The sequence below is a fragment of the Euprymna scolopes genome, chromosome 33 (assembly GCF_053919585.1).
Source record: "Euprymna scolopes isolate OS-2025 chromosome 33, ASM5391958v1, whole genome shotgun sequence".
NCBI classification, from domain to species: domain Eukaryota; kingdom Metazoa; phylum Mollusca; class Cephalopoda; order Sepiida; family Sepiolidae; genus Euprymna; species Euprymna scolopes.
Genome location: NC_136514.1, coordinates 11,280,818 through 11,304,439, shown reverse-complemented (window position 1 = coordinate 11,304,439; position 23,622 = coordinate 11,280,818). Strand labels below are relative to the sequence as shown.

Below are 23,622 nucleotides of genomic sequence, written 5' to 3'. Positions count from 1 at the left end.
ACAACCCTGAATCCGACGGCACAATACTACACCGTTCAATACTGTAACACTGAAACGAAGCTGGTTTGCTTGAAATGGGCGCCATTTTCTTCTTATTCATATTTATATTGATTCTTTGCTTTAAAACACTAAAATAATTACGTGTGTACGTTTTTAATATCCCATTTTGCTGTTTCGGATTATTTTACTAAAGTAAGTAAAGCTTAATTATTTTCAAAACTGTTTTGTTTCTTCGTTTTTCGATATTTAGTTAGAGTGTTTAGCAGAAAAGCCAACAAACGACTATCCGAAAAAATAAATATACAGGAAATAAATGTTGCCATAGTCAATAAAAGTTCAGTTCAGGTTTTTTTGTTGTTTTGAAATTGGTTTTAATGCTCTTTACTTGAAATAATTTCAGCGAACCGAAATTAAAACGAGAATTGAGGCGATAACTACTTAAATGAATTTTTATATAAACTACACATGCCATAATCGAATATTCCTTAAGCACAAAATAACGGAAAACATTAAAATATGTTTATAAATATTCCTTACATTGACGGAACTCTCTTAATTTTTTAACACAGAATGCTCAGGTGCCCCTCCTTCAAATTGAAAACAGTGCCCTCCATTTCAAAGTCGCTACCATTTCGATTTATTTTTTAAACCGGTTCGTGAATTAAAAAAAAAAACAATATTTTTTTTACAAACTACTGAAAACTACAAACCAATGAACTTTTCTACCATAAAAGTAACTTTTATTGACTATGGTAACGTTTAGTTCTTGTATATTATATTATTACAGATATAACATTTTCTCATTCTAAGGAAACATCATTTTGTTGGTCACTCCTGGCTACAAATGGAAACAAAGTTGATATAAAAAAAATATATTTTCGCAAAAATAATCTTTACTTTCATCATGTTTTGATTAGGGTAACATTTTTGAGTATCAAAACCTATCTCTTTACAACCCCCTTCTTTTCATTACCTATCATTCATACTTTCCTCAATCACAGTCCTTTTTCTGTAGACTGTGTTTTAACCCGGTATAAATATACACGAGCAGATCCTGATATCATCATCATTATATCAATATCACCGTCTTGACATAAAAAAAAAGTTTTACCGGGGTTCGAATTTTCCGACCAACGATAATTCCCGAAATGATGAAATACTATTGTCTGTAGGTATTTTTAAAATTATTATGCTAACCCCTTTAGGGACTCGATTCTTACTGTGAACCACTCTAAGTTTACGTTAAAAATCTGTCATCTAAATTTATACGCGTACATTATGATGCCATAATCACCGTCTTTACATTTAAAAATATATTTATTAATTTCTACAATATTTCTCGCGGTTATCGTTGGCCGTGTGGGTTTGTTCCTTGCTAATGGGCTCAAGAGATTGCTTACTAACGGGGTTCAGATCTTTCTACTAGCATAGTCGTGACATCTTGCACTGATAATTCCCGGAGAGGATGAAACACTAGTGTCTGTAGGTATAAAAAAATTATAGTAATGATGATGATAATAATATATATATATATATAATATATAATAAAAAAGAGCAGAAATGAGGAAAATCGTCTGCCTTAAACCACTAACCTAGTTCTAAAACATATCCTTTGTTCGATAAAATGCATGCCCATTGGCTGATAGGAAGGGGCGCGGTGGATACTAGAAAGCTGATTGGCTAACTAAAATCCTCAACATATATAACAACGAAAAACAACCACAGAATTCGCGCATAAGCCTGACGAATCCTATAATGGATGAAACGCCGAATATTCAGTGTGGCTTAATCGGCATATATATTTTATAAATTACTATATATATATATATATATATATATATATATATATATATATATATATATTGAGAAATAGTATTCTGACTCGAGACATGAATTTCCAACGAACACTTTTCAATAAAGACACTGGTTTTAGTGTATCTACACCAGGGAAGGCAAACTATACGACGATAAATAAATATATATGTATATGGGGGGTTCGGTGTTTGTGGGGGGGGTATAAATTTTTATATGAAGATATAAATAATATGCATTTTCATGTTTATAGGCACACATGGACAGAGAAAACCAAGATGAACTTCCTAAATTACAAATTGGATGGATAGACAGTATCTGCCTTCCACTGTATGAGGTCAGTATTATATTTTATATGCTACTTCCTTCGTTGATCTCTTTTATCTGAATGAACAAATACAAAGTTAATCTAATTTCAATTCGAGTTAAATTCACAAAATCTGTTTGTTCTATATATTACTTATGTTCATGCGATGTTTGAAATATTTGTTTGTTTGTTTGTTTCATTAAAGAAAATGTGACCATTTTTTATTATTGGTTTGTAATTCAGTCATTTCCTCATTTGACTATAAGAAAATGTTCACGTTCCCAATACTGCTTTATTATATGAGACAATGTTAAGTATTTAAATACAGCTGTTTCTTAAGTGAGCGACTTTAATTACGTCATTTTATTCTTTTATTTCGTTGGTGTAATTTTAAAAGATAAACAAATTTGTATAAAAAATAGCAAAGTGCTTACTTTTGTAGAAAGAGTTTTATTTCTCTGAATGTTTATGAATGAAATGTTAAGTATATAATCCGAATATTCCACGTATTTCATGTAGTTAGCAGTGCAAAGCTATAGGGAGCCGCTAAAGCCAGTTCATACATGCACACACATACATACATACATACATACATACATACATATATATATATATATATATATATAATATAGAGGGTCTAACTGAGCAGTTTCAGTAAAGTATATTTAAAGGTGGTGTGCTCTGAATATTGTAGTTCTCTACCGCTCCAGTAGATATCTCACTCCTGATGCAATTCTCTACCTATATATAAGCATTATACGGCCAACGATGGAGTACTGTTGCCACATCTGGGAAAGAGCTGGTAGAATTCCAAATAAACTTCGTCGCTTAGTGACATATGCCCTTTTCTCTTCCCTGCAACCTCTTTCCCATAGAAGAGACGTTGCGAGCCTGTCTCTGCTTTATTGTTATTTTCATGGCAAATGCTCAGCTGAGCTTACAATTATGGTCCCCCCTCGCCAAACATTCTCAAAAAAAACACTCGTATAGGCAAAACCACTATCAATAATTTCCCACACTCTTTATCTGTGCCTAAACCTAAATAGAGATTCCATGAACAGAGCTTCCTTTTTAGAACTGCACGCCTGTGAAAGTCTCTTCCAATTGCCTGTTTTGAGGCTGACTACAACCTAATTGTCTTTAAGTCCTATGGAAACAATTACGTGATAAACCATCCGTCTAAGTAATCCAATTTCAAAATTTCCACTACTTATGTTTACTATGCTATAATCACATTGACTAATGTATACCAATTAATCCTTATCCTCGAGTGGCATCCGGGCCTTGATAAGTGGCAATTCCTATGTAAAAAAGGGTAAGAAATTAATAATTGTGAACTTATCAATCAAGTTTATATAGATGGAAACAACAAAATTATACACTGCTGATCAAAAATTTAAGACCACTTAAAAATCTTTTAAAAACAAACTTTTTTTTTTCAGGATAGATTTTAAACACTTCCGATTTAAGGTTACTAATACTACAATCTAAAAGGTTATAAAAACAAAAAGGTACATTCCAAAAATATTATTCTAAAACTTGCATTTTTATTAAATTAGGCTTATTACACATGATAAAAATTATAAGACCAATGGTATAAATTGTTAGATTTATGTTAATTGCTTTTAGTTCAGTTAGAGATTAGCAATCACTGTGTAAAGGTGTTAGCATGCCTAAAGCAAGAAAACTAACGGAAGTTGAGTGCTCTCGAATTCTAAGATTCCATAAGCAAGATTTGTCACAGCGAGCGATAGCAGCTAAGGTAAATTCGATATAAAATTGTTATTTGCAACTTCTAAAGTACACTGAGAATTATGGAAAAGCACAATCCTTTAGTAGCCCCCCCCCAAAAAAAAAATTTCTCCTGCATTGAGTAGGAAAATCAGACGGGTTGTTATGAATGACAGAGAGCTTTCTTCTAGTCAAATTAAGGCGGTTACAGATGCTGATTGCAGTCCAATAATCATTAGACGAGACTTAGAACAAAAAGGCATGGTAAATAAAAAGAGTAAACAAATTCGTCGATTGCTTTCACATCGCAAGGTGAATCGCTTAAGATTTGGTTGTGAATACCAAACCTGGGACCATGAAAAGTGGAAGAAGGTTCCTGTTTTCTGATGAGATGAAAATCAATTTTGATGGTCCTGATTGCTTCCAGTGATATTGGCATGACAAAAACATGCCTCTTTTGAAATATTTTCCACGTGTCATAGTGGTAGAGGGTCCGTAATGGTATGGCGCGCCTTTTTTTTACATAGGGAAGATGGAGCTCCAGGTGGTGCATGGTTGTCAGACAGCAGCTGGTTTTGTTAGCATGCTACAAAAAGCATCTTTGATGATGGAGGGTCATCGTTTGTGTAAGGACGGATGGTTATTCCAACAGGATAATGCTGTAATCCACACTGCAAGACGGACCTTGAACTTTCTACAAGAAAATGGAGTCCATCTCTTGGGACATCCTGCATGCTCACCGGACTTTAACCCAATTGAAAATGTTTTGGGGATGGATGTCAAGAGAGGATTATTGAAATGGCAAACAATATTCAACAAAAAATGAAATTCGTGAAACCATCTTCAGAAACCGGAGCAGAATCCCCGCACATTAATGGAAACCCTTATTTCTAGCATGCTCGAAAGAATTTTTGAAGTCATAAAAAGGAGTGGATGTAGAACTCATTATTTAGTTTGATTATGGATTTTTTCATACACTTTTCATACACTTTTTGTACAATTTAATAGAATTTTTGTCTTTAGTTATAATTTGGATCATATGTAAAAAGCTTAATTTAATAAAAATGTAAATTTAAAAATAAAAAATTTCGAATGTAGCTTTTTGTTGCCATAACCTTTTAGATTGTAGTATTGGTAACTTTAAGTCGGGAGAGTTTAAAACCTATCCTTAAAAAAAGTTTTTTGTTAAAGATTTTTAAGTGGTCTTAAATTTTTGATCAGCAATGTATCATATGTCATGATTTTATTGATAACGATTGATAATTTCATAAATATTAATCTCTCACTCTGTCTGCCTGTCTGCCTGTCTTTCTGTCTGTCTGTCTCTGTCGCGCTCTCTCTCTCTCTCTCTCTCTCTCTATATATATATATATATATATATATGTTCTTCTCATCACCGAGAATGATGATGTAATGACCTATCTATATGAAATTACCCTCTATTCCTTCATCCTCCCGATAAACTACAGGGATGCTGTCCTTCCATAAAAAGACTGTTGTATCATGTTGGTTTTTAGAAAATAATGGTAGTACATTTATTTTTAAATGAAGAAATTTAAAATTCGTTATGGCATTTTATACTATTGCATTTTTTATTTCAGTCAGTCAATAATTAATCAAGTACGTCAACTTATTTTTATTTATTTTCGTTGACGGTTCTTATTAGAAATTAATCTGAAGAATCAGACTTGTGAACTTTTCTATTTTTCTTGGACTTTACTTTGCCAATAAAACGTCGTTCGTTATCGGTATTATTCATGTAATACATATTCTGTCTTTAAAAGAATCAAGTTATTTTTTGGATAATCACATTCAAACGAGTATTATATTTTACATTCATTACAACTTTGCCTTAAACTTTTCCATATATTTACAATGTATATATGAGTTATATGTTCAGATAGTTTGTATAGCATTATAGTTGGTACACAAATATTTCCTATTATTTTATTTTGTCATACGATTTATATGCCATTTTATATGCACCCTTTTTGTTTCATTCAGTAACTTATTATTTCTAGTTATGCTAAGTTCTATGTTTTTGTAAATACTTTTAAATTCTGCTTCTTTAAAATCTTTGCATAGCTCATTTAAACAGATTTCCACTTATTTTTACAGAAAAAAAACTTGATATTGAATTCACTTGCATTCTTTCGATGTTTACTTAAACAAAACCTGTGTTGTCGTATTAAGTTTGTAAATTCGTTTGTTACTATCGTTTTGCTTTTCGAACCAGCATTAAAGTAAACGTCAACGTGAAGAGCATAGACAATACGTTAGTTTGACTGAGTTCTTTTCTTTTAAGTTGTATTTTGTTTATTTTGGCTCTCAATAAGCAAGTGAGTTACTTCTTGATCTAACACTTTATTTCTATATAAGATGTAAACGCACCCAAGATTTCACATAATTATTCGTGAAGAACTGAAGATGCGGGAGATTTGCGTGCAGTTTTTTTCCCTAGGGTGCTCAGAGAAGATCACAGATTATTTTAGCAATAATGTCATCCAGATAGTTCCTTGTCCTCCCTATTGGTCAGATCTTGCTCTCTATGACTTTTTGCTTCTTCCCCAACTTAAAAGAAAAACCTTAGGGGATGTCATTATGAGAACATTGAGGAGATAGGAGAGGTTGTGACGAGGGTCACTGACATGCTCATCCAAAAGGACTTCCATGGGACCTTCCAAAAGTTGGAGATACAATGCAACAAGTGCATTGCAGTCAGAGGAGATTACTTCGAAAGGGACTAGAGTTTCATGTACTATCAGTAAAAGTGTCCATACGAAAAGATATCTCACTACTGATGCAATTATCTATCTATATAAAAGCCAAATGCGTCCAAGGATGGAATACTGCTGCCATATCTGGGCAGGAGCTGCTAAAAACAGCCTATCCTGCCTTGACAGATTACAAAATAAACTCCGTGGCTTAGTGGGGAATACCCTTTTCTCTATCCTGCACCCTCTCTCCCACAGAAGAGACGTTGCGAGCCTATCCTTGATTTATCGTTATTTCCATGGAAAGTGCTCGTCTGAACTCCAATCTCGGGTCCCCCCTCGCCAATCTTTCACAAAAAGCACCCGTCTAGATGAATCCACTGTGAAAATTTCCCCCACTCTTTATCTGTGCCTAGGTCAAAACGTGAATTCCATGAACAAAGCTTCTTTCTTAGAACTGCACGCCTGTGGAACTCTGTTCCGTCTGCCTGCTTCCCACCTGACTACAACTTGGATGTCTTCAAGTCCAACGTTAGCAAATTCCTAATGAACCGCCCCCTTAAGTAAACACTTCATCAAATCTCCACACTAACGTACTGTACTTGCAATAACCCTTATCCCTGAGTGGCTTCTGGGCCTTGATAAGTAGTGACCACCGTGTAAAAAAAAAATTAAAAAAACATCTGGAAACTTATTGAATGCACCTTGTACGTATATTTTATGTTTCCATTTCTTTTCCATTTGGGCGCATACACATTTTGTAATGTATTTTTCCCCGCGGTATTCTATACTACATATAATAAAGCATGTGTTCATTAATAAATAGTATTTATATTTCACCTGACTAATTTCGCATTTTAATGGGGCGGATAGACCAAAGTCTCCAATAGAGTTGTGCGGACGTATCCCAAACAAATCATCTTGAATTGATGTGGCGTTTAATATATTCAGCTGTAAAGTTTCATATTGTTTAATTAAAAATGCTTATAATCTCTGTTCATGTTGGCGTTAATGTCCCGTTTTAATTATTCTGAAGAAAAAACACCGTTTTATTAATGTTCTATGTCTTCCTTAATTAACGGATAACTAAAATAATTATTACTAACCGAATTTATTAACGGATAACTAAAATAATTATTACTAACCGAATTCTTATAAATTTCACGGATTAAGAAAAATATTTCATTAATAAATATGATTTGATAAAGCTGCTATTTTTTCTGGATAGCGTGAAAAGTAGTTTTTTGACAGGAATAATATACAGGAGAAAATCGTTTATTTGACAGAAAAAAATTAATAACACACAGCAAATATGGGCTTATTATCAATACTATAAAAATAGTGCTTATTGTATCTTAAATATAGAACCGACACGAATGATATAAACCAATAAGTATTCATACATACTCAGAAAGTAATATTGTGTTAAATAGTTCAATATAAATAATAAAATCAGATTGTAAAAGACAATATTTAATTAAATCCTTCAGTCCAGCCCATCTTGGTAAAAATATTCTTTTATATTGCTCTGTTTTTTTTTTTTGTTGTTGTTTTTGGTTTTCTTACGAACATTACCTTTTTACGTATTGTCTTACTGATTTCTTCCTTTGGTGAAAAACAGCTGCACGTGGAAATTACTACGGATTCCTTTTCTCATACAATTACAACAATGATTACATATTGTTATAATATTGTTAGGAAGCGAAGCTACATAAAAGCGAGGTCACTTTACAATTCGTGTCTATAGTTGCCAGGTGTTTGTAAAGCCAAATTGCGGGAACTTTGCAGATTGAAGCAGTTGTTTTTAAAAATTGTGATTTGCGTTTTTTTGTTTTTTTTACAAACGAACGTACAGACTAAACAAGGAAGGAGAAAGTAGAATATTATATAGATATTTTTTAAAAAGACCGATATTTGGATATATTAACATTTTCATTTGATTATGCCCTTATGTTCATTCAACATTATAGTGTGTTTATTTTATTCATTTAATTTTAAGATATCAATTTGCATGATGACCTGTTTGATGAAAATAATGGAAATAGTATTCTGACAAAATAGAGAAAATAAAAAGGAACAAACCGTATTATGTGTTCATCAACGTTTCGTCTTTATTTCCTTTGTTGTTGTATGTCATAGGAAGTCTCGAAATAAAGACGAAACGTTGATGAACACATAATATGGTTTGTTCCTTTTTATTTTCTCTCTCTCTCTCTCTATATATATATATATAGGCATAAGCCTGGCGAATCCTATAGTGGATGAAACGCAGAATATTCAGTGTAGCTTAATCGCCATGTATATTTTATAAATTACTAACTAGCTCTACCTACGTATTGAGCACTTTTGAAGTAAATACTTAAAGTTTACGCATAAATCTATACTTTCGTATATTAGGTTTATGTGAGTAAATGAAGTAGTTATATATATATATATATATATATATATATATATATATATATATATATTTCGGTATACTTATAAGAATATTGTATTCAAGAAATTCAATTCAGATTGCAAGGTCTCTGTCGGATAGTGGATAAAGTGCTTGGTAAAATGCAGTTGTAAGGGAAACTCTTTGTAAGATTGGCGGTTTAGGGCAACGGATACTCCAAGTAACAATACAACTTTCATATGGAAATCTACCCGGACATTGCTTACTGAATAAGAAAATACTACACCGTGGATTAAATAAAAAAACGTTCTGTTCGAAATTCCGTTTAGATTTTTAAATTCGAAAGAAAGATACCCGGGCGCAACAATATACCTTTGAAGAAATCGTAGATAAGATCGACCGAAACGTTGTGAAAGTCACACTCAAGATGAGAACAGTAGTCCGATGAATTCAAATAATACGAATAATCAATCTTCATCACAAAGATTCAGAAACGGATATAGAGGTGTTTTGTTTCAATCCGTTCATTCACGTTTCGTGGGTTCGTCAATAGTTTACGCAGTTCATTTCATTATTCTCAAATGCCGGGGTAGTTTACAGCTGAACTGCTTTGTGTAACATTACCTTAACCGTTCGATGTATAAACCGTTATATACCCGTATATTTTCTATTTTAATTCAGTGCATTAAGAATGCACACGTTATGAACGTACGGTTAGCCACATCTTTAGATGTACCATGACATACAACAACAATTAAAATTTCAATGAGAAAGGAGTCAATCTATCTATCTATCACTTTATAACTGCCTTTCTCTCTTGATTTCTCTCTCTCTCTCAAACACACACACACACACACACACACACATATATATATATATATGCATATATATATATTAACATACATTCGGATTCATATACGTTTATGTATTTGTTTTACTGTTTGCTTGTTTGTTTATAAACAATGACATCATAATATATATATATATATTCTTTTTTATTCATATATATATATATATATATATATATATATATATATATATGAATCAAAAAGAATACGAAAAGTATAAAAGCTTATAACTTTTCCTTATTCGTTTTCAATTGGTGGCGTGCAGGAATAGAAAATAATATTATGAAAAAAAAAAATTTTAACTCTTCTTATAAGTACATAATTTTCGACCGATCCTTCAGTCTTATATATATATATATATATATATATATATATATATATATATATATATATATATATATATATATGCATATATATATGCATACTATATACATGCAATGACGTAATTATGGACAAACCAGCAATCAGACAGTAAGACGGATATGTTATAGTAAATGACGTCATAGCAAATGACATCATACATGATGTAAGAACAAAATTTGAATAGAGGAGTGGCAGAACGATTTCCAGACATCGCCAGGTATATACCACTATATATATATATATATATATATATATATATATATATATATATATATACCACTATATATATATACCACTATATATATATATATATATATATATATATATATATATATATATATATATATATATATTCTTCTATAATATAAAGCTGAAATCTGTGTTTGTGTCCGGTCACGAAGAGGCTCCTATATGGTTGACTATTATAAAAAACAGATCACATATAATGATAGAAGATTTATTGAGACACAGGAATGGGTATGTTTGATCTGGCATAATGATGATTCATTAAAATTGTGGGGCCTGGGTACGCTCCTGGTCCACAAAGTATAGAATTAAAAAATTTACAAATTAAAAAACAAAACCGTTTACAAATGTTTTTGATATAGATGTACATAATAATACTTTGATAAGTCTGTTTCAACTTAAATTGGGATGGTATAATAAAATTGTGGGGTCTGCGTTCGCGCTTGGCCTCCATAGAATGGAAATAGGCACAAACTTTAATAAAGACTTTTCATATCTATCTGCGTAAATATACTTTGATAATTATGTTTCAGTTTGAAGAAATATGGTAAAATAAAATTATTGGGTGTTCGTTCGCGCCTTACCTCCATAGAATGGAAATATATCACAAAGTTTTACAAGGTTTTTTTTAATATAGATCTACAGAATGTTGTGATAAGTGTTTCAGCGTGAACAGGTATTGTATAATAAATTATGGGGTTTATCTATTTTATTTCTACTTTCATCATATTTTGCTTTGCGTAGGATACCCCCAAATTCGAAGCTAACTCTGTACAACCCTTCCTTTTCATAATCTATCAGAGTCCATTTTCTGTAGGCTGTTTTTGAACCCAGTCAACCATGGATACTTTTGCTATTATATATATATATATATATATATATATATATATATATATATGTGTGAGAGAGAGAGAGAGAATGAGAGAGAGAGAAAGAGAGAAAGATAGTATTCAGACAGCATGTTTTCATTTAGACAAGTATTGTTAGTCGCGTGCAAGCGACTCTGTAAATCACACCGTCGGTCGGACGGTCGGTCGGTTTGTCCGTAACACTTTTGTGCTTGGCCTTTTTGGTTAAGATCAAAGGTCTGTTGTTAATAGATGCTGTTCTTAGCTTTTTAAGCTTTTCTTGGCCTTTTGTCCGGGATCAGGGTGTAGTGTCTGTTCCGGCAGATACTGCACGCAAAGACCATATGTGGGGGCAGCCCCACGTATAAGACCTTGGTCAATGTAGGGGCAACCTTTCATACCAATTGTCACTCTCTAGCTCCCCTATTCCCCAGGGGGGTTTGTCTTCATTTCCCCTTCACTCCTTACATTGAAAATCGGCCTTGTGCCAAATATGCTCGATGGGGGAGCAAATAAATACAGCTTTTCTTGGCCTTTTGGCCCAAATCAAAGTGTAGTATCTGTTCCGCCAGATACTGCAAGCAAAGACCATATGTGGGGGCAGCCCCACATATAAGACCTTGGTCAATGTAGGGGTAACCCTTCATACAAATTGTCATTATCCAACTCCCATCCAACTCCCCTACTCCCCGGGGAGTTGATCCCCATTTCCTCTTCACTCCTCACATTAAAAGTCGGCCTTCTGCCTAATTTGCTCGGTGGGGGGAGCTAATAAATACCCTTTTCTTGGCCAAAACGGCAAGATCAAAGTGTAGTCTCTCTTCTTCCTACATGCTGTACTTATTGTAATATAAAGTGGGGGATCACTTTTCTGTATTAATTTAATGTAAAATGATCACCCACTTTACAACCAGTCAGTCTCAAAGTCATTCAAGTCATTCTCCAGATAATTCAAGTTGTTTTTGAAGTGTTCCAGTTATTTTTTTAAGCATTCAAGTCATTCTTAAGGTCATTCAATTCATCCTTAAGTTCATTAAAGTCATTCCAAGTCATTTACTTTTTATTTATTTAAGTTATTTCAACCCATTTTCGGTCATTTTAGCTTAACTTTAAGAATTTCATATCAATCCTACATTCACGCATTCATTCATGACACGAGAGCACGCGACTAATGGCTATCGGCCTTGTTGAATAGCACAGAGTGTTTTTGCTGAATGAGCTTTTGAAAATTGTTTCAAGTTTTCGAATTGTCGTTCTTATTTCTCGGTCGAATCTGCGCAAGAAAGTTTCATAGTTGTCTTAATCAATCTGTTTTTTTTTTCTCTTTTAGGTGTTCTTTTTGCAAGTACTTTCAACTGAGTTTTACCAGTCGTCTTTACCGTCTCGTTTAAAATCTGGATGTTTTTCTTTTCTTTTTTTACATTTTCACCCCAAACAATACACATTGCCATCTTTTTGTATGGAGCTACTATCAGGGACATAGGCATCAAACAGGGTAGGAGCATATGCATCATGTGTAGGGAGTTGGGCAGCAAGATGTCGGTTCATGTTGCCCTTGAACTTCTGCATGTCAGTACAGTTGGAGGAGCAGGGACCCGGAAGGGAATTCTAAAGTCTAGCTGCCCTGGAGAAGAAACTACTGGAGTAGAAGGCTTTCTTACATCTAGGGATCTCTACTGTGAAGAGGTGGGATTTAGCTGCTTGTCGGATTTGTCGGGGGTATTTACGTTTAGGGGGCACAAGTGCATTCACCGATAAAGTACTTGCAGAACAGGCAGAGGGATGCAACATTTCGTCGATGGGACAGAGGCTGAAGTTTAGATAACGGTTCAGGACCTATCAAATTGGCGACTCTCTTATATATCTCATAAAGTATTCTATACATTTTATAGAGGTATAGGATACTTTCTGGCGTTAATAGCTTTCTAGCACGGTAGAGAGAACCCACCTTCTTCGCAGCGGTCCTGGCAATGTTCTCAATGTAATTGTTCCAACTCATGTTTCCTGAGAGCGTTAGGCCGAGGAGTTTAAAAGATATACTTTCAGATAAAGAGTCATTGGCCATTGCTATTGGTATCGTTTAAAATTACATTTAAATTTCTTGAACTCGTGAAGTGCTTCGTGTGTAAAAAGCAAAAACGTTTTTAACGTGTTAAGTGCGTGGTTGAAATAAATGTACAGTGGTATAAAGGGTTGGTTTATAAAATCGTATAAAATTTAAAAGTTTTTTTTTTTTAAATAATTTATTACTTTAAATTACAATATGTTTATATCTATGTGTAGGTTCTAATGTAAAAATCTAAATTATAAAAAAGTTAAAATACCTGTATGTTCCATACTATTTTAAAATTACACATGTAAGCTATTGTTCATTTATTTAAAACAACGTTTAGAACGTATGTCTTTACACTGCATGTCTGTGGAACTCTGTTCCGATGGTCTACTTACGAGCTGACTACAATATCGTTGTTTTCAAGTCCAATGTAAACAAATTCTTATTGAACTGCCCTCATAAATAATCTGATTATACCAAATTTCTACCACAAATTATTACTACACTACTGTTCCAATGACTACAATATATATCCCTATCCTCGAGTGGCCTCCAGACCTTGATATGCGGTAATCATTTGAAAACAAAATTATGCTCTTTTTTTACATTTATTTTCGCATATCTTGATGTGTTATAATTATCTCATTTTCTTTTTTTTTCTTTATCTTTTCTTTCAGGGCATGTCCCGCATTGACGACATATTTGGAATCATGGCCGAAGGCGTTCGCTCGAATAAGAGACAGTGGGAAAAGCTTGAAGCTGAACGCCAAGGCAAAATGAAAAAACTCGAAACAGGCGTATAATTCGCGAAAAGTGGGAGACGAAAAAACCGGCTTGAAATACTAACAAAACAGGCATGAATGTGGCCTGCTGTTGAATGAAGTTTGTAAAGCCATTAGGACAGTGCACGGATGTAATATAATTGTGTATCTAAATATATATATAGATAACTATATATATAAATAAATACCACGTAACTTGCTTACTCTTTCTATTTAGCCGCAAAATATATATAAACACATACTCACACACATATATATGAACATATGTATATCTATATATATATATATATATATATATATATATATATATATATATATATATATATTAACGTATGTATATATATGTATATATAGACATATATATATGAGCATATATATATATTAACACATGTATATATATGTATATATAGACATATATATATATATATGAACATATGTATATGTGTATATATAATTATATATATGTATATATGAAAAACTATTTATGTATAAGCATGTTCTTATGATCATAAATCCTTATAAATATATTTATAAGCATATCTGCATATATATATGTATATATATGTATATATATATATTATATTATATAAATATATGTGTGTGTATATATACATACATTCCTATATTTATCGAAAAGTCTATTAATAAAAATGTAAATCTTTTGTAAAAATGACATGTTTCGCTTACTTGCCGCTTTTCCAGATAAATTCTCATATCGTTTTATATACGTACATAAGATTATATATATATATATATACATATCTTTAGATCTATATCTATATATATATATATATGCGTGTGTGTGTGTGTATGTATATATATAATATATATATATTATACGCATATATAATTTATATATATATGTGTATGTTCTTATAAATAACAAATAAATTACACACACACACATACACACACATATATATATGTATATATATATATATATATATATATATATATATATATATATATATATGCATACATACATAATTCATTTTCATTTGTTACCAGCGTAACATTTCGCGTGTTTTATTGTTAGAACATTAGAGAGGCGTTTAAAAATAGTTTGAAAATCACACGAATTATTTAAGACAAATATTATACAATATAAATTATAAATAATTCCATTATTATTAGTAGTAGTAGTTGGAGTAATATTAGCACTATTATAGTTATACTTTGTTATTACTATTATTTTTATTATTAATATTATTATTTTTTATTTTTGTTAATATTGTTATTGTTATTGTTATTATTGTTATTGTTAATATTATCATTATTATTTTCTATGATTATTATTCTATTTTTTTATTATTTTATATTATTAATTATATTTTATATCTATGATAGTATTATACTTTTTATTATTTTGGCTATACTTATTTTAGTAATTATTATCATCTTTATTATTATCTATGAATCTATCGATATTTGTTATAACAAAAATATAATTCTATTAGTATTATTTTAAGAATTATTATTTTTATTATATTTTTTGTATTTTATTTTCATATTTTAAGAACAGTAATATAAGCATTATTATTATTATTATTATTATTATTATTATTAGTTTTATTTCATTTTTGATATTATTATTCTTTTATTTATATTATTTATATTATAAGTTTTATAAGTTTAAATATTAACTATTATTGTCAGATTATTATTTCTTATTAAGCATGAGTTTTCTGCTTTTTCTATTGACGTTGCAAATTCTGTTTCATCATCCATTTATCATTATTTTAGAATTAAGTAACGAAAAGTTTACTACGGATGCTACTAATCTCTGTGCCCTTCCTGTTTATATCTAGGGAACGCCTGACCTTTCGCTCTTTCCAGCTTGTTATATACTCCGTAATAATTTCTGATAGCATCACGTGTGGCTCGTGTCACTGCGCGTTTTCTATTTCTGCATAGACTTAAGGAGAGAAAAAGCTTATCATATAGTCGAATCATTTATATGTATGTATACACTGCTTTATTTTAAGCACTTTACACATGAGCGAAACATACGTAATCGCATATGTTTTGCTAGTCATTATTTGTAATCAAGTTTATTCACGTAGCATTGTCTGTGCTTTTATAATACATGCATCAATAATAAATAATAAAACACACAAATATGTAAGATACAATAACAAAACACAAGTCTAAATCCAAAAGTATATTTTCTGAAGACTAAGTGTCTTGCGCAAGACTAAGGTAAACTTAAAAGTTATCAGGCTTCACCTGAAAAAATATTGAACTATTTGTACAATGTTTGCTATCTTAATTTTGTTCCATACTGATTCCATAATTAATGGCCGTCTTATATATATATACATATATATATATATATATATATATATATATATATATATATATATATATATATATATATATGCCTGTGTGTTTGTGTTTGTGAACGTGTAAATATAGATATAGATATAGTATGTTTATTATACTAGCATTATTGTTACCTATATGCATTTGTGTTTCAGTGGAGTCGCAATTAGAGGAAGCACTTCATCGGATCAAAAAAGAATCGAAATTGAAACGGGTGTTGGTTTTATGAGTTCTTTGTGTGCGATCTACAATCCAGGTATACTTTATAAATGTGCCAACTAGGGAGGTGTGGTGAAGGGAAGAGGAAATAGGAATGTGTTTCCCCGCGTTTAATTTGTCATTAGTAGGGAGGTGTTAAGTGATTCTTTTAGCTTGACGGTTATTTATTGCCCTGGATGTTATTGGGACTCTACTGAAACAGGTATGCACATATGTTCCCAATAATATATAGCAGCTCTGTCGTTCTATATGCACTCTTTAAAAATCACGCGAGTTTTATTGAATTTATTAGAAAATCAATCTATACAACATATATATATATTATATATGTATATATATATATGTATATATGTATATATATGTATATACATATATATGTATATATATATATATATATATATATATATTTATACAGGATCCACTGTTTTTTTTGTTTATGTTTTATTAGCGATTTTACTGTATTTAAGTGTTTTGCTTTCCTAATCACTGAAGAAGTTGCCTGCATTTTTTTTGAGGGCGTATTTTTGTTGTTCTTCTTATTATTAATTTTATTTATTATATATTTAAATAATATGTATTAAAATATTAATGAAATATTTTACATGCATTTAATAAATAAAGTTGATAATAATAGTAATATAATTACTAATAATATATATAAGGTGGATATAAATAGAAAAAGAAGAACGTTAGTTATATCCTTCAAAATAATTAGAATTCACAACAATAGTTTCGGAAGAATTATAAATAATATACTTATTTTATTTATCTGATATTATCTGTTAATGGCGCTATATGATCTATGTATCAAATATTGATCTGATATTAATGGCGCTAATATTTAGTATAGATGTATTATTGTACATATATATTCTACATAAGTCAAAGAAATTCTACTTAAATTATAAATATATAATCTATATTTCATGTAGACAAATATGCAAAATCATGCAATAATACAATGCATTACACATAAGTGTCTCTTTAGTACTTACTTTAAGAGATGTTGATTTCCTACGTAGAGCCTAGAGGAAGCAGGAATATATACTTATAGCATGGAAGCTACGTAAAACTTTTGTTTCTATGTAATGAGCTCTCTGGATATATATGTTTATAATATTAATGTGTGAATATATGTATATATATGTATATATATATATATATATATATATATATATATATATATACATATTATTTACTAAATCCTTTTTCATATTATATTATGAATAAAATGATACAAAGATGTCCAAATAGATATGGTACGTGTGTTATTTAGTTGGTGAAATGATGAGAACGACATCACACAGATAACTCGAGAAACCTATTTATATATATATATATATATAATATATATATAATATATATATATATAATATATATATATATTGGCTAATCAAATTAATTCAAGTATATTTATAGAACAAATGAAATATGATATAACTATAAACAACGTATATACAAAGATATATATATATATATATATATATATATATAGAGAGAGAGAGAGAGAGAGAGAGAGAGAGACGAGTAGAAATTTCCTATAGAATATGGGGAAATATCTAGGGAGCTCTTTCAGCTATTATCTCTACAGGAGAAAATCGATTGCTAGGGAAAACAATACTATTGATTAAATTAAATAGCACTAAGGAGAATTCGGATGTGCAAATATTAAAGATAAAGATGAAAAAAAAATTTAATCTGTGTATACGTTTTCTGTATATTGTTTTCCCTTGCTATCGATTTTCTTTTGAGAGATTATAGCCGAAAAAATATCTGTATATATATATATATATATATATATATATATATATATATATATATATATATATACATATATATATATATATATATATATATAAAAGTAATATCGATTCATTTCCTAGATTTAAATCTATTGAACCACACGTAATTATTAAAGAGTGCTCAATGGAGGACAGAGCTGGGATGTAGTGAATAGAAACAATGTAGGGAAGTAGCTACGATAAGAATATGCCAATGCGTTAGATCAAAGCGAAAGCTTAAACCAATACGTAACCGCCAAGTAAAAAGGATTCCAACCCTTCTTCACTGCGTCAGCTAACCAAACGAATTCGTAGTTCCTCTTCCCCTATCCACATCTACCCTCTTTCCTCACCACAACTCTCTCCCAAAAACCTTACTGCTAACATTTACAAAATATGTACCTCACTTCCTTCCAGAAAGTTAACCACACCAAAATATCATTTAAAACGAATGACATTTTACTCCCGTTTTAATATCGATTCTTTTTTGGTCTGATGGGGTTTTATCTTTGAATTGGGATTCCACTGTAACATGTATGCACATATGTAAACTCTAATGCTTGTATAAAAAACAGATTTTATATATATATATATATATATATATAGAGAGAGAGAGAGAGAGAGAGAGAGAGATGAAGTGAGAGAGAGGGAGAGCTACTATGAGAGATGTAATTATTTACGAATAAATACTCCAATTAAAGAACATGAAACTAAAATCATTTTTCACGCTCCAGTTTAAAGACCATAACCGTGACAGGAAACTTCGATGATGTGTGCACTCAGGCGTTGAACCGTCAGAATTTGCATTTCAAGGGGTTTTGAAATGTGCCGGTTTTAATAACTTGGACATGTAGTGAGCATGAGTTGTACAGCGGCGCATCTCCGATCTAACTCGTTGAACATTGTGTCATTTTCAGTCATGATAGAAGAACCCTATCTGGCCAATTAATATTAATATATATATATATATATATATAATTATATATATATATGCATATCAACAGAGATTTTGTGACCATATAAGTCAACATAAAAAAGAGAAAAGACATAAAAATGTATACATTTTTCATATTGATGTTCATACACACAAAACACACACATGTATACGTATACATATGTCTGTCTGTCTGTCTGTTTGTCTTTATATATATATATATATATATATATATATATATATATATATATATATATATGATTAATGAAAATTAAAACGGTTTTTTTCTTCCTCTTCTGCCATATTATCCATTTTTCATATTTTAATCGTAATTGCGAACTTCGATTTAACTCTATTTCAGCTTGTTTCGAAACCTAGTATTTTTTTTTAATTTTTAGTTAGATAATGTTAGTTTTTATATAGCCGCACCCTAGTCATACATACAAACACATATATACATATATTTATAGATATATATGTGTGTAGATCTAAATAATTGGTTTTTATAGTGCCATACTAAAATTTTGTAAACCCCACAAATATTTAAATAGTATACATATATATATATATATATATATATATATATATATATATATATATATACATATATATATACATATACATATGCATACGGGCATATAAATATATATATATACATATATACATATATATATATATATATATATATATGCATACATATATATACATACATATATATATATATACATATATATATATATAAGCATTAATATGATATAAAAATTTATAAATGATTGCTTCATATTTATTATCATAATTCATGCGTAAAATAACGACTATTGTCAAAGTGAACTGCATCCAAGTATCCACATTTAGAAAATCTGTAAGTCAACTTCACTAACAAGGATTCTCGCTTTACAATCACTAACAATGGGTTATCCACATCTGTCAGCATCCCTATCATGAATATAACTTAAAATCAACTCACTTCAGAAGTATTTGAATTTATTTGATTGCAATCTCTTGATCCTATTAATGCTTATTTGAATGTTTTGTAGCAATTCTTGTTTCCTGTTATGATTGGGTCTATAAAATCACCAATCTTAATTAAATGGCTTCATGAAGAATTTCAAGCCAGATAATTTTCGATTGCTTCCAGTTTCAAGATTCATCTATAGAAAAATGTTGAACCAAGTAAAATATGCAGTCTCTATGGTATCGCATTGATCTAAATTGGGTGTGCGTTTCTCAAACGCAGTTCGAACTTGAACCATGATCTATTCTGTTTGTAATGATGTACATCATGCCTTCGATCATATTATTGGTAAACTTCTCTGCCTTTATTCACATCGTTTTTTCTCGAAACCATTAAAGAAAGGAGGCTTTCAAAAGAGTAACGTACGTCACAAACGAGTTGCAGAATATCAATAATGTTATAATACCTCCACTTTCACATCTTACGGAAATTTTTATTCATCAAAATGTTGCACCCGTGTGTATTTCCATTCGCTATTAAAACCCATATTTTAAACGACCGCTTAGTACTTACATGCTGATGTTCGATATTCATTTTAGTGCCTTTCTCCTGGTAAAGCCATGTGCTCACGCATTTAATATATATATATATATATATACATATATATATGCATATATATATACATATATATATGCATATATATATATATATATGCATATATATATAATATATATATATATATACATATATATATGCATATATATATACATATATATATGCATATATATATATATATATATATATATATATATATATATATATATAGTCTAAAGAAGCTTTGAATAAAAAAAATGCAAAAATAAAATAAAGAATGCAGTTTAAATTCCCGGATGGAAACAGATATATTGACTTTAACCTATCGCATACTTAGCACCTACATAATCTGACTTTTAAATTTTTTATAATGACAAAAGAGAATTCATTCATATAAGGATGAAAAAAAAAGCGCCTTAGCTAAAATTGTTAAATAGAAATAGACTTAGCATTTTAAAACAGAATTTAACTACATAAGGATGAAAAGAGAAAACCTTAATTTGTAAATAAAAAAACGTAGATTATATATATATATATATATATATATATATATATATAATAGAAATTACAATTAAATTTACCAAAATGATCCAAGATGGTAAAACTAAAGTATATTATAAATATTAAAGAATTAATATTTATGAAGTAATCTCAACTAGATGTAAAATCTCGATAAAACCAAATAGGAGATAGAGTTTATAATTAGAGCAAATAGTTAATAATACATGTTAAAAGCGCCTAGAAAATGAGTTAAAAACGTGTTTAATCTGAAAAGGAAACACTTAATAAGGGGATAAGTGTTTTTTTAGCATGTTTTATTAACTATTTGCTCTTATATATATATATATATATATATATATATATATATATATATATATATATATACATATATGATATATACTAGCAAAGCTTATTAAAAGGACATACTAAAGAAGGAAAAGCAAATTCCAAAACTAAGTATAAATGTAGTTATTTATATTTTAATCCCAACCAAATGAAAAGCCCAATAAATCCACTGATGGTGGTAGAGATTAGGATAAATAATAATAATAATCATGAAAGGAAAGAAGAAATAGCATTGTTTGAAACTCCGCGGATTAAGGAGAAACCAACTTTCGAATATTTTTCCGAATAATATAAACTTTTTGTGAAACTCTACTTTACAACTAAGTTCTTACCATTATATATATATATATATATATATATATATATATATATATATATATATATATATATATATATTATAAGTGTACTGTATCTTAATCTATATTATATATTATATACTAGGAAACTCTCTACTTGAATTTTTGATTTTGACCTTAAAGAATAGTGCGCACTATTACAAGATCGGAGACTATCATCATGTCAAGTTTAGTCATGGCTAGTCCAGATTTATGGGATGTAGAAGAGTATATACAGATAGGCTATGACCTTGCCCGTTACCTTGGAAAATGGTGTGCACCATCACCATGATCGGTCCACTTGCGTGAGCTGTAGTTCAGTTGCACATACACACACACACATGGAAGCTACTACTTTATATATAAATAGATAGATATAAATACGCCTATGGGTTAATTTAAATCCCATTGAAGAATTTGACTGTCCGTAAATCGGGTTTCGTTGATAAGGTGCAACTTAGATATCGCATCTGAGACCTTTACCAGGTACTATTAATTTGTAGACCGCAAGCACTTTCATATATTTGTCTATTCAAATACAATACTTTGAAATACGTCTTGTAGACGAATTGAATAAAGAGAGCATATTTTGGAAAAAGTGTATAAATCTATTAGTTTATATAACAAATCATAATAAATTGTATCTATTCTGATAGTTTACTGAAGTTCCCTATTATAAACGGTGAAAAGAAAGGATATCTGACTGAGTTATATTTCCGAACATTTAGCGTATTATAGAAAATTTTACAAATATATTCTGAAAATAAATTATGCCGTTTAATTGCAGAAAAATATAAAGATAAGTAGCATATATTATCATTGATAATTTATACTAAAATGCTGAATGATATATATATATATATATGTGTGTGTGTGTGTGTATATACATGGGTGTGTATCTATATAGGTATATATATATATATATATACACATATATATAGATATATATATATATATAGAGAGAGAGATAGACAGATAGATATAATGCTACCAGTGATTCAGCCACAACAGAGTGATATCGCCTTAGCAGTGCGTCATAAATTATAATAATGTGAATTAATAAGAAATAACAAAGGTTTTTCAATACATATCCGCCAATTGTATTAGCTTATTATTACATATTTTATACAGTATTCATTCCATCCTTCACGGATCTAACACACACACACACACACACACACACACACACACACACACACACACACACACACACACACATACACATATATATATACAGTTATATATACACAGATATATACATAAATATATATATAACTATATATATATATACCATTATTTATATATACAGTTATATGTACAGTTATATCTATATATACAGTTATATATATACAGTTTTATATATATATATATATATATATATATATATATATATAAGCAGTTCTAGATATATTTTTTAATTCGTACATTTTGTCTTTTTGGTTGTATTTTTATGAACCAGGCATAAATATTTTTACGTTATTTACTCGTATACTTAATGCCTTTTGTTTTTTATTTGTTCTGTCTCTTTTTTATTTGC

The 23,622-nt window shown here is 30.0% G+C and overlaps 1 protein-coding gene across 1 annotated transcript in view; it reads left to right on the top strand.

Moving 5' to 3' along the window:
* LOC145258141 (dual 3',5'-cyclic-AMP and -GMP phosphodiesterase 11A-like) overlaps positions 1 to 14,258 on the top strand; it is a 1,328,815-nt gene extending 1,314,557 nt beyond the window's left edge. Inside the window, exons 19-20 of the mRNA XM_080115926.1 lie at positions 2,066 to 2,149; positions 13,995 to 14,258. Of these exons, the coding sequence (XP_079972052.1) occupies positions 2,066 to 2,149; positions 13,995 to 14,120 (210 nt within the window). The 3' untranslated portion in view covers positions 14,121 to 14,258. The remainder of the gene's footprint in view (positions 1 to 2,065; positions 2,150 to 13,994) is intronic.
* The last annotated feature ends 9,364 nt before the right edge of the window (positions 14,259 to 23,622 follow it).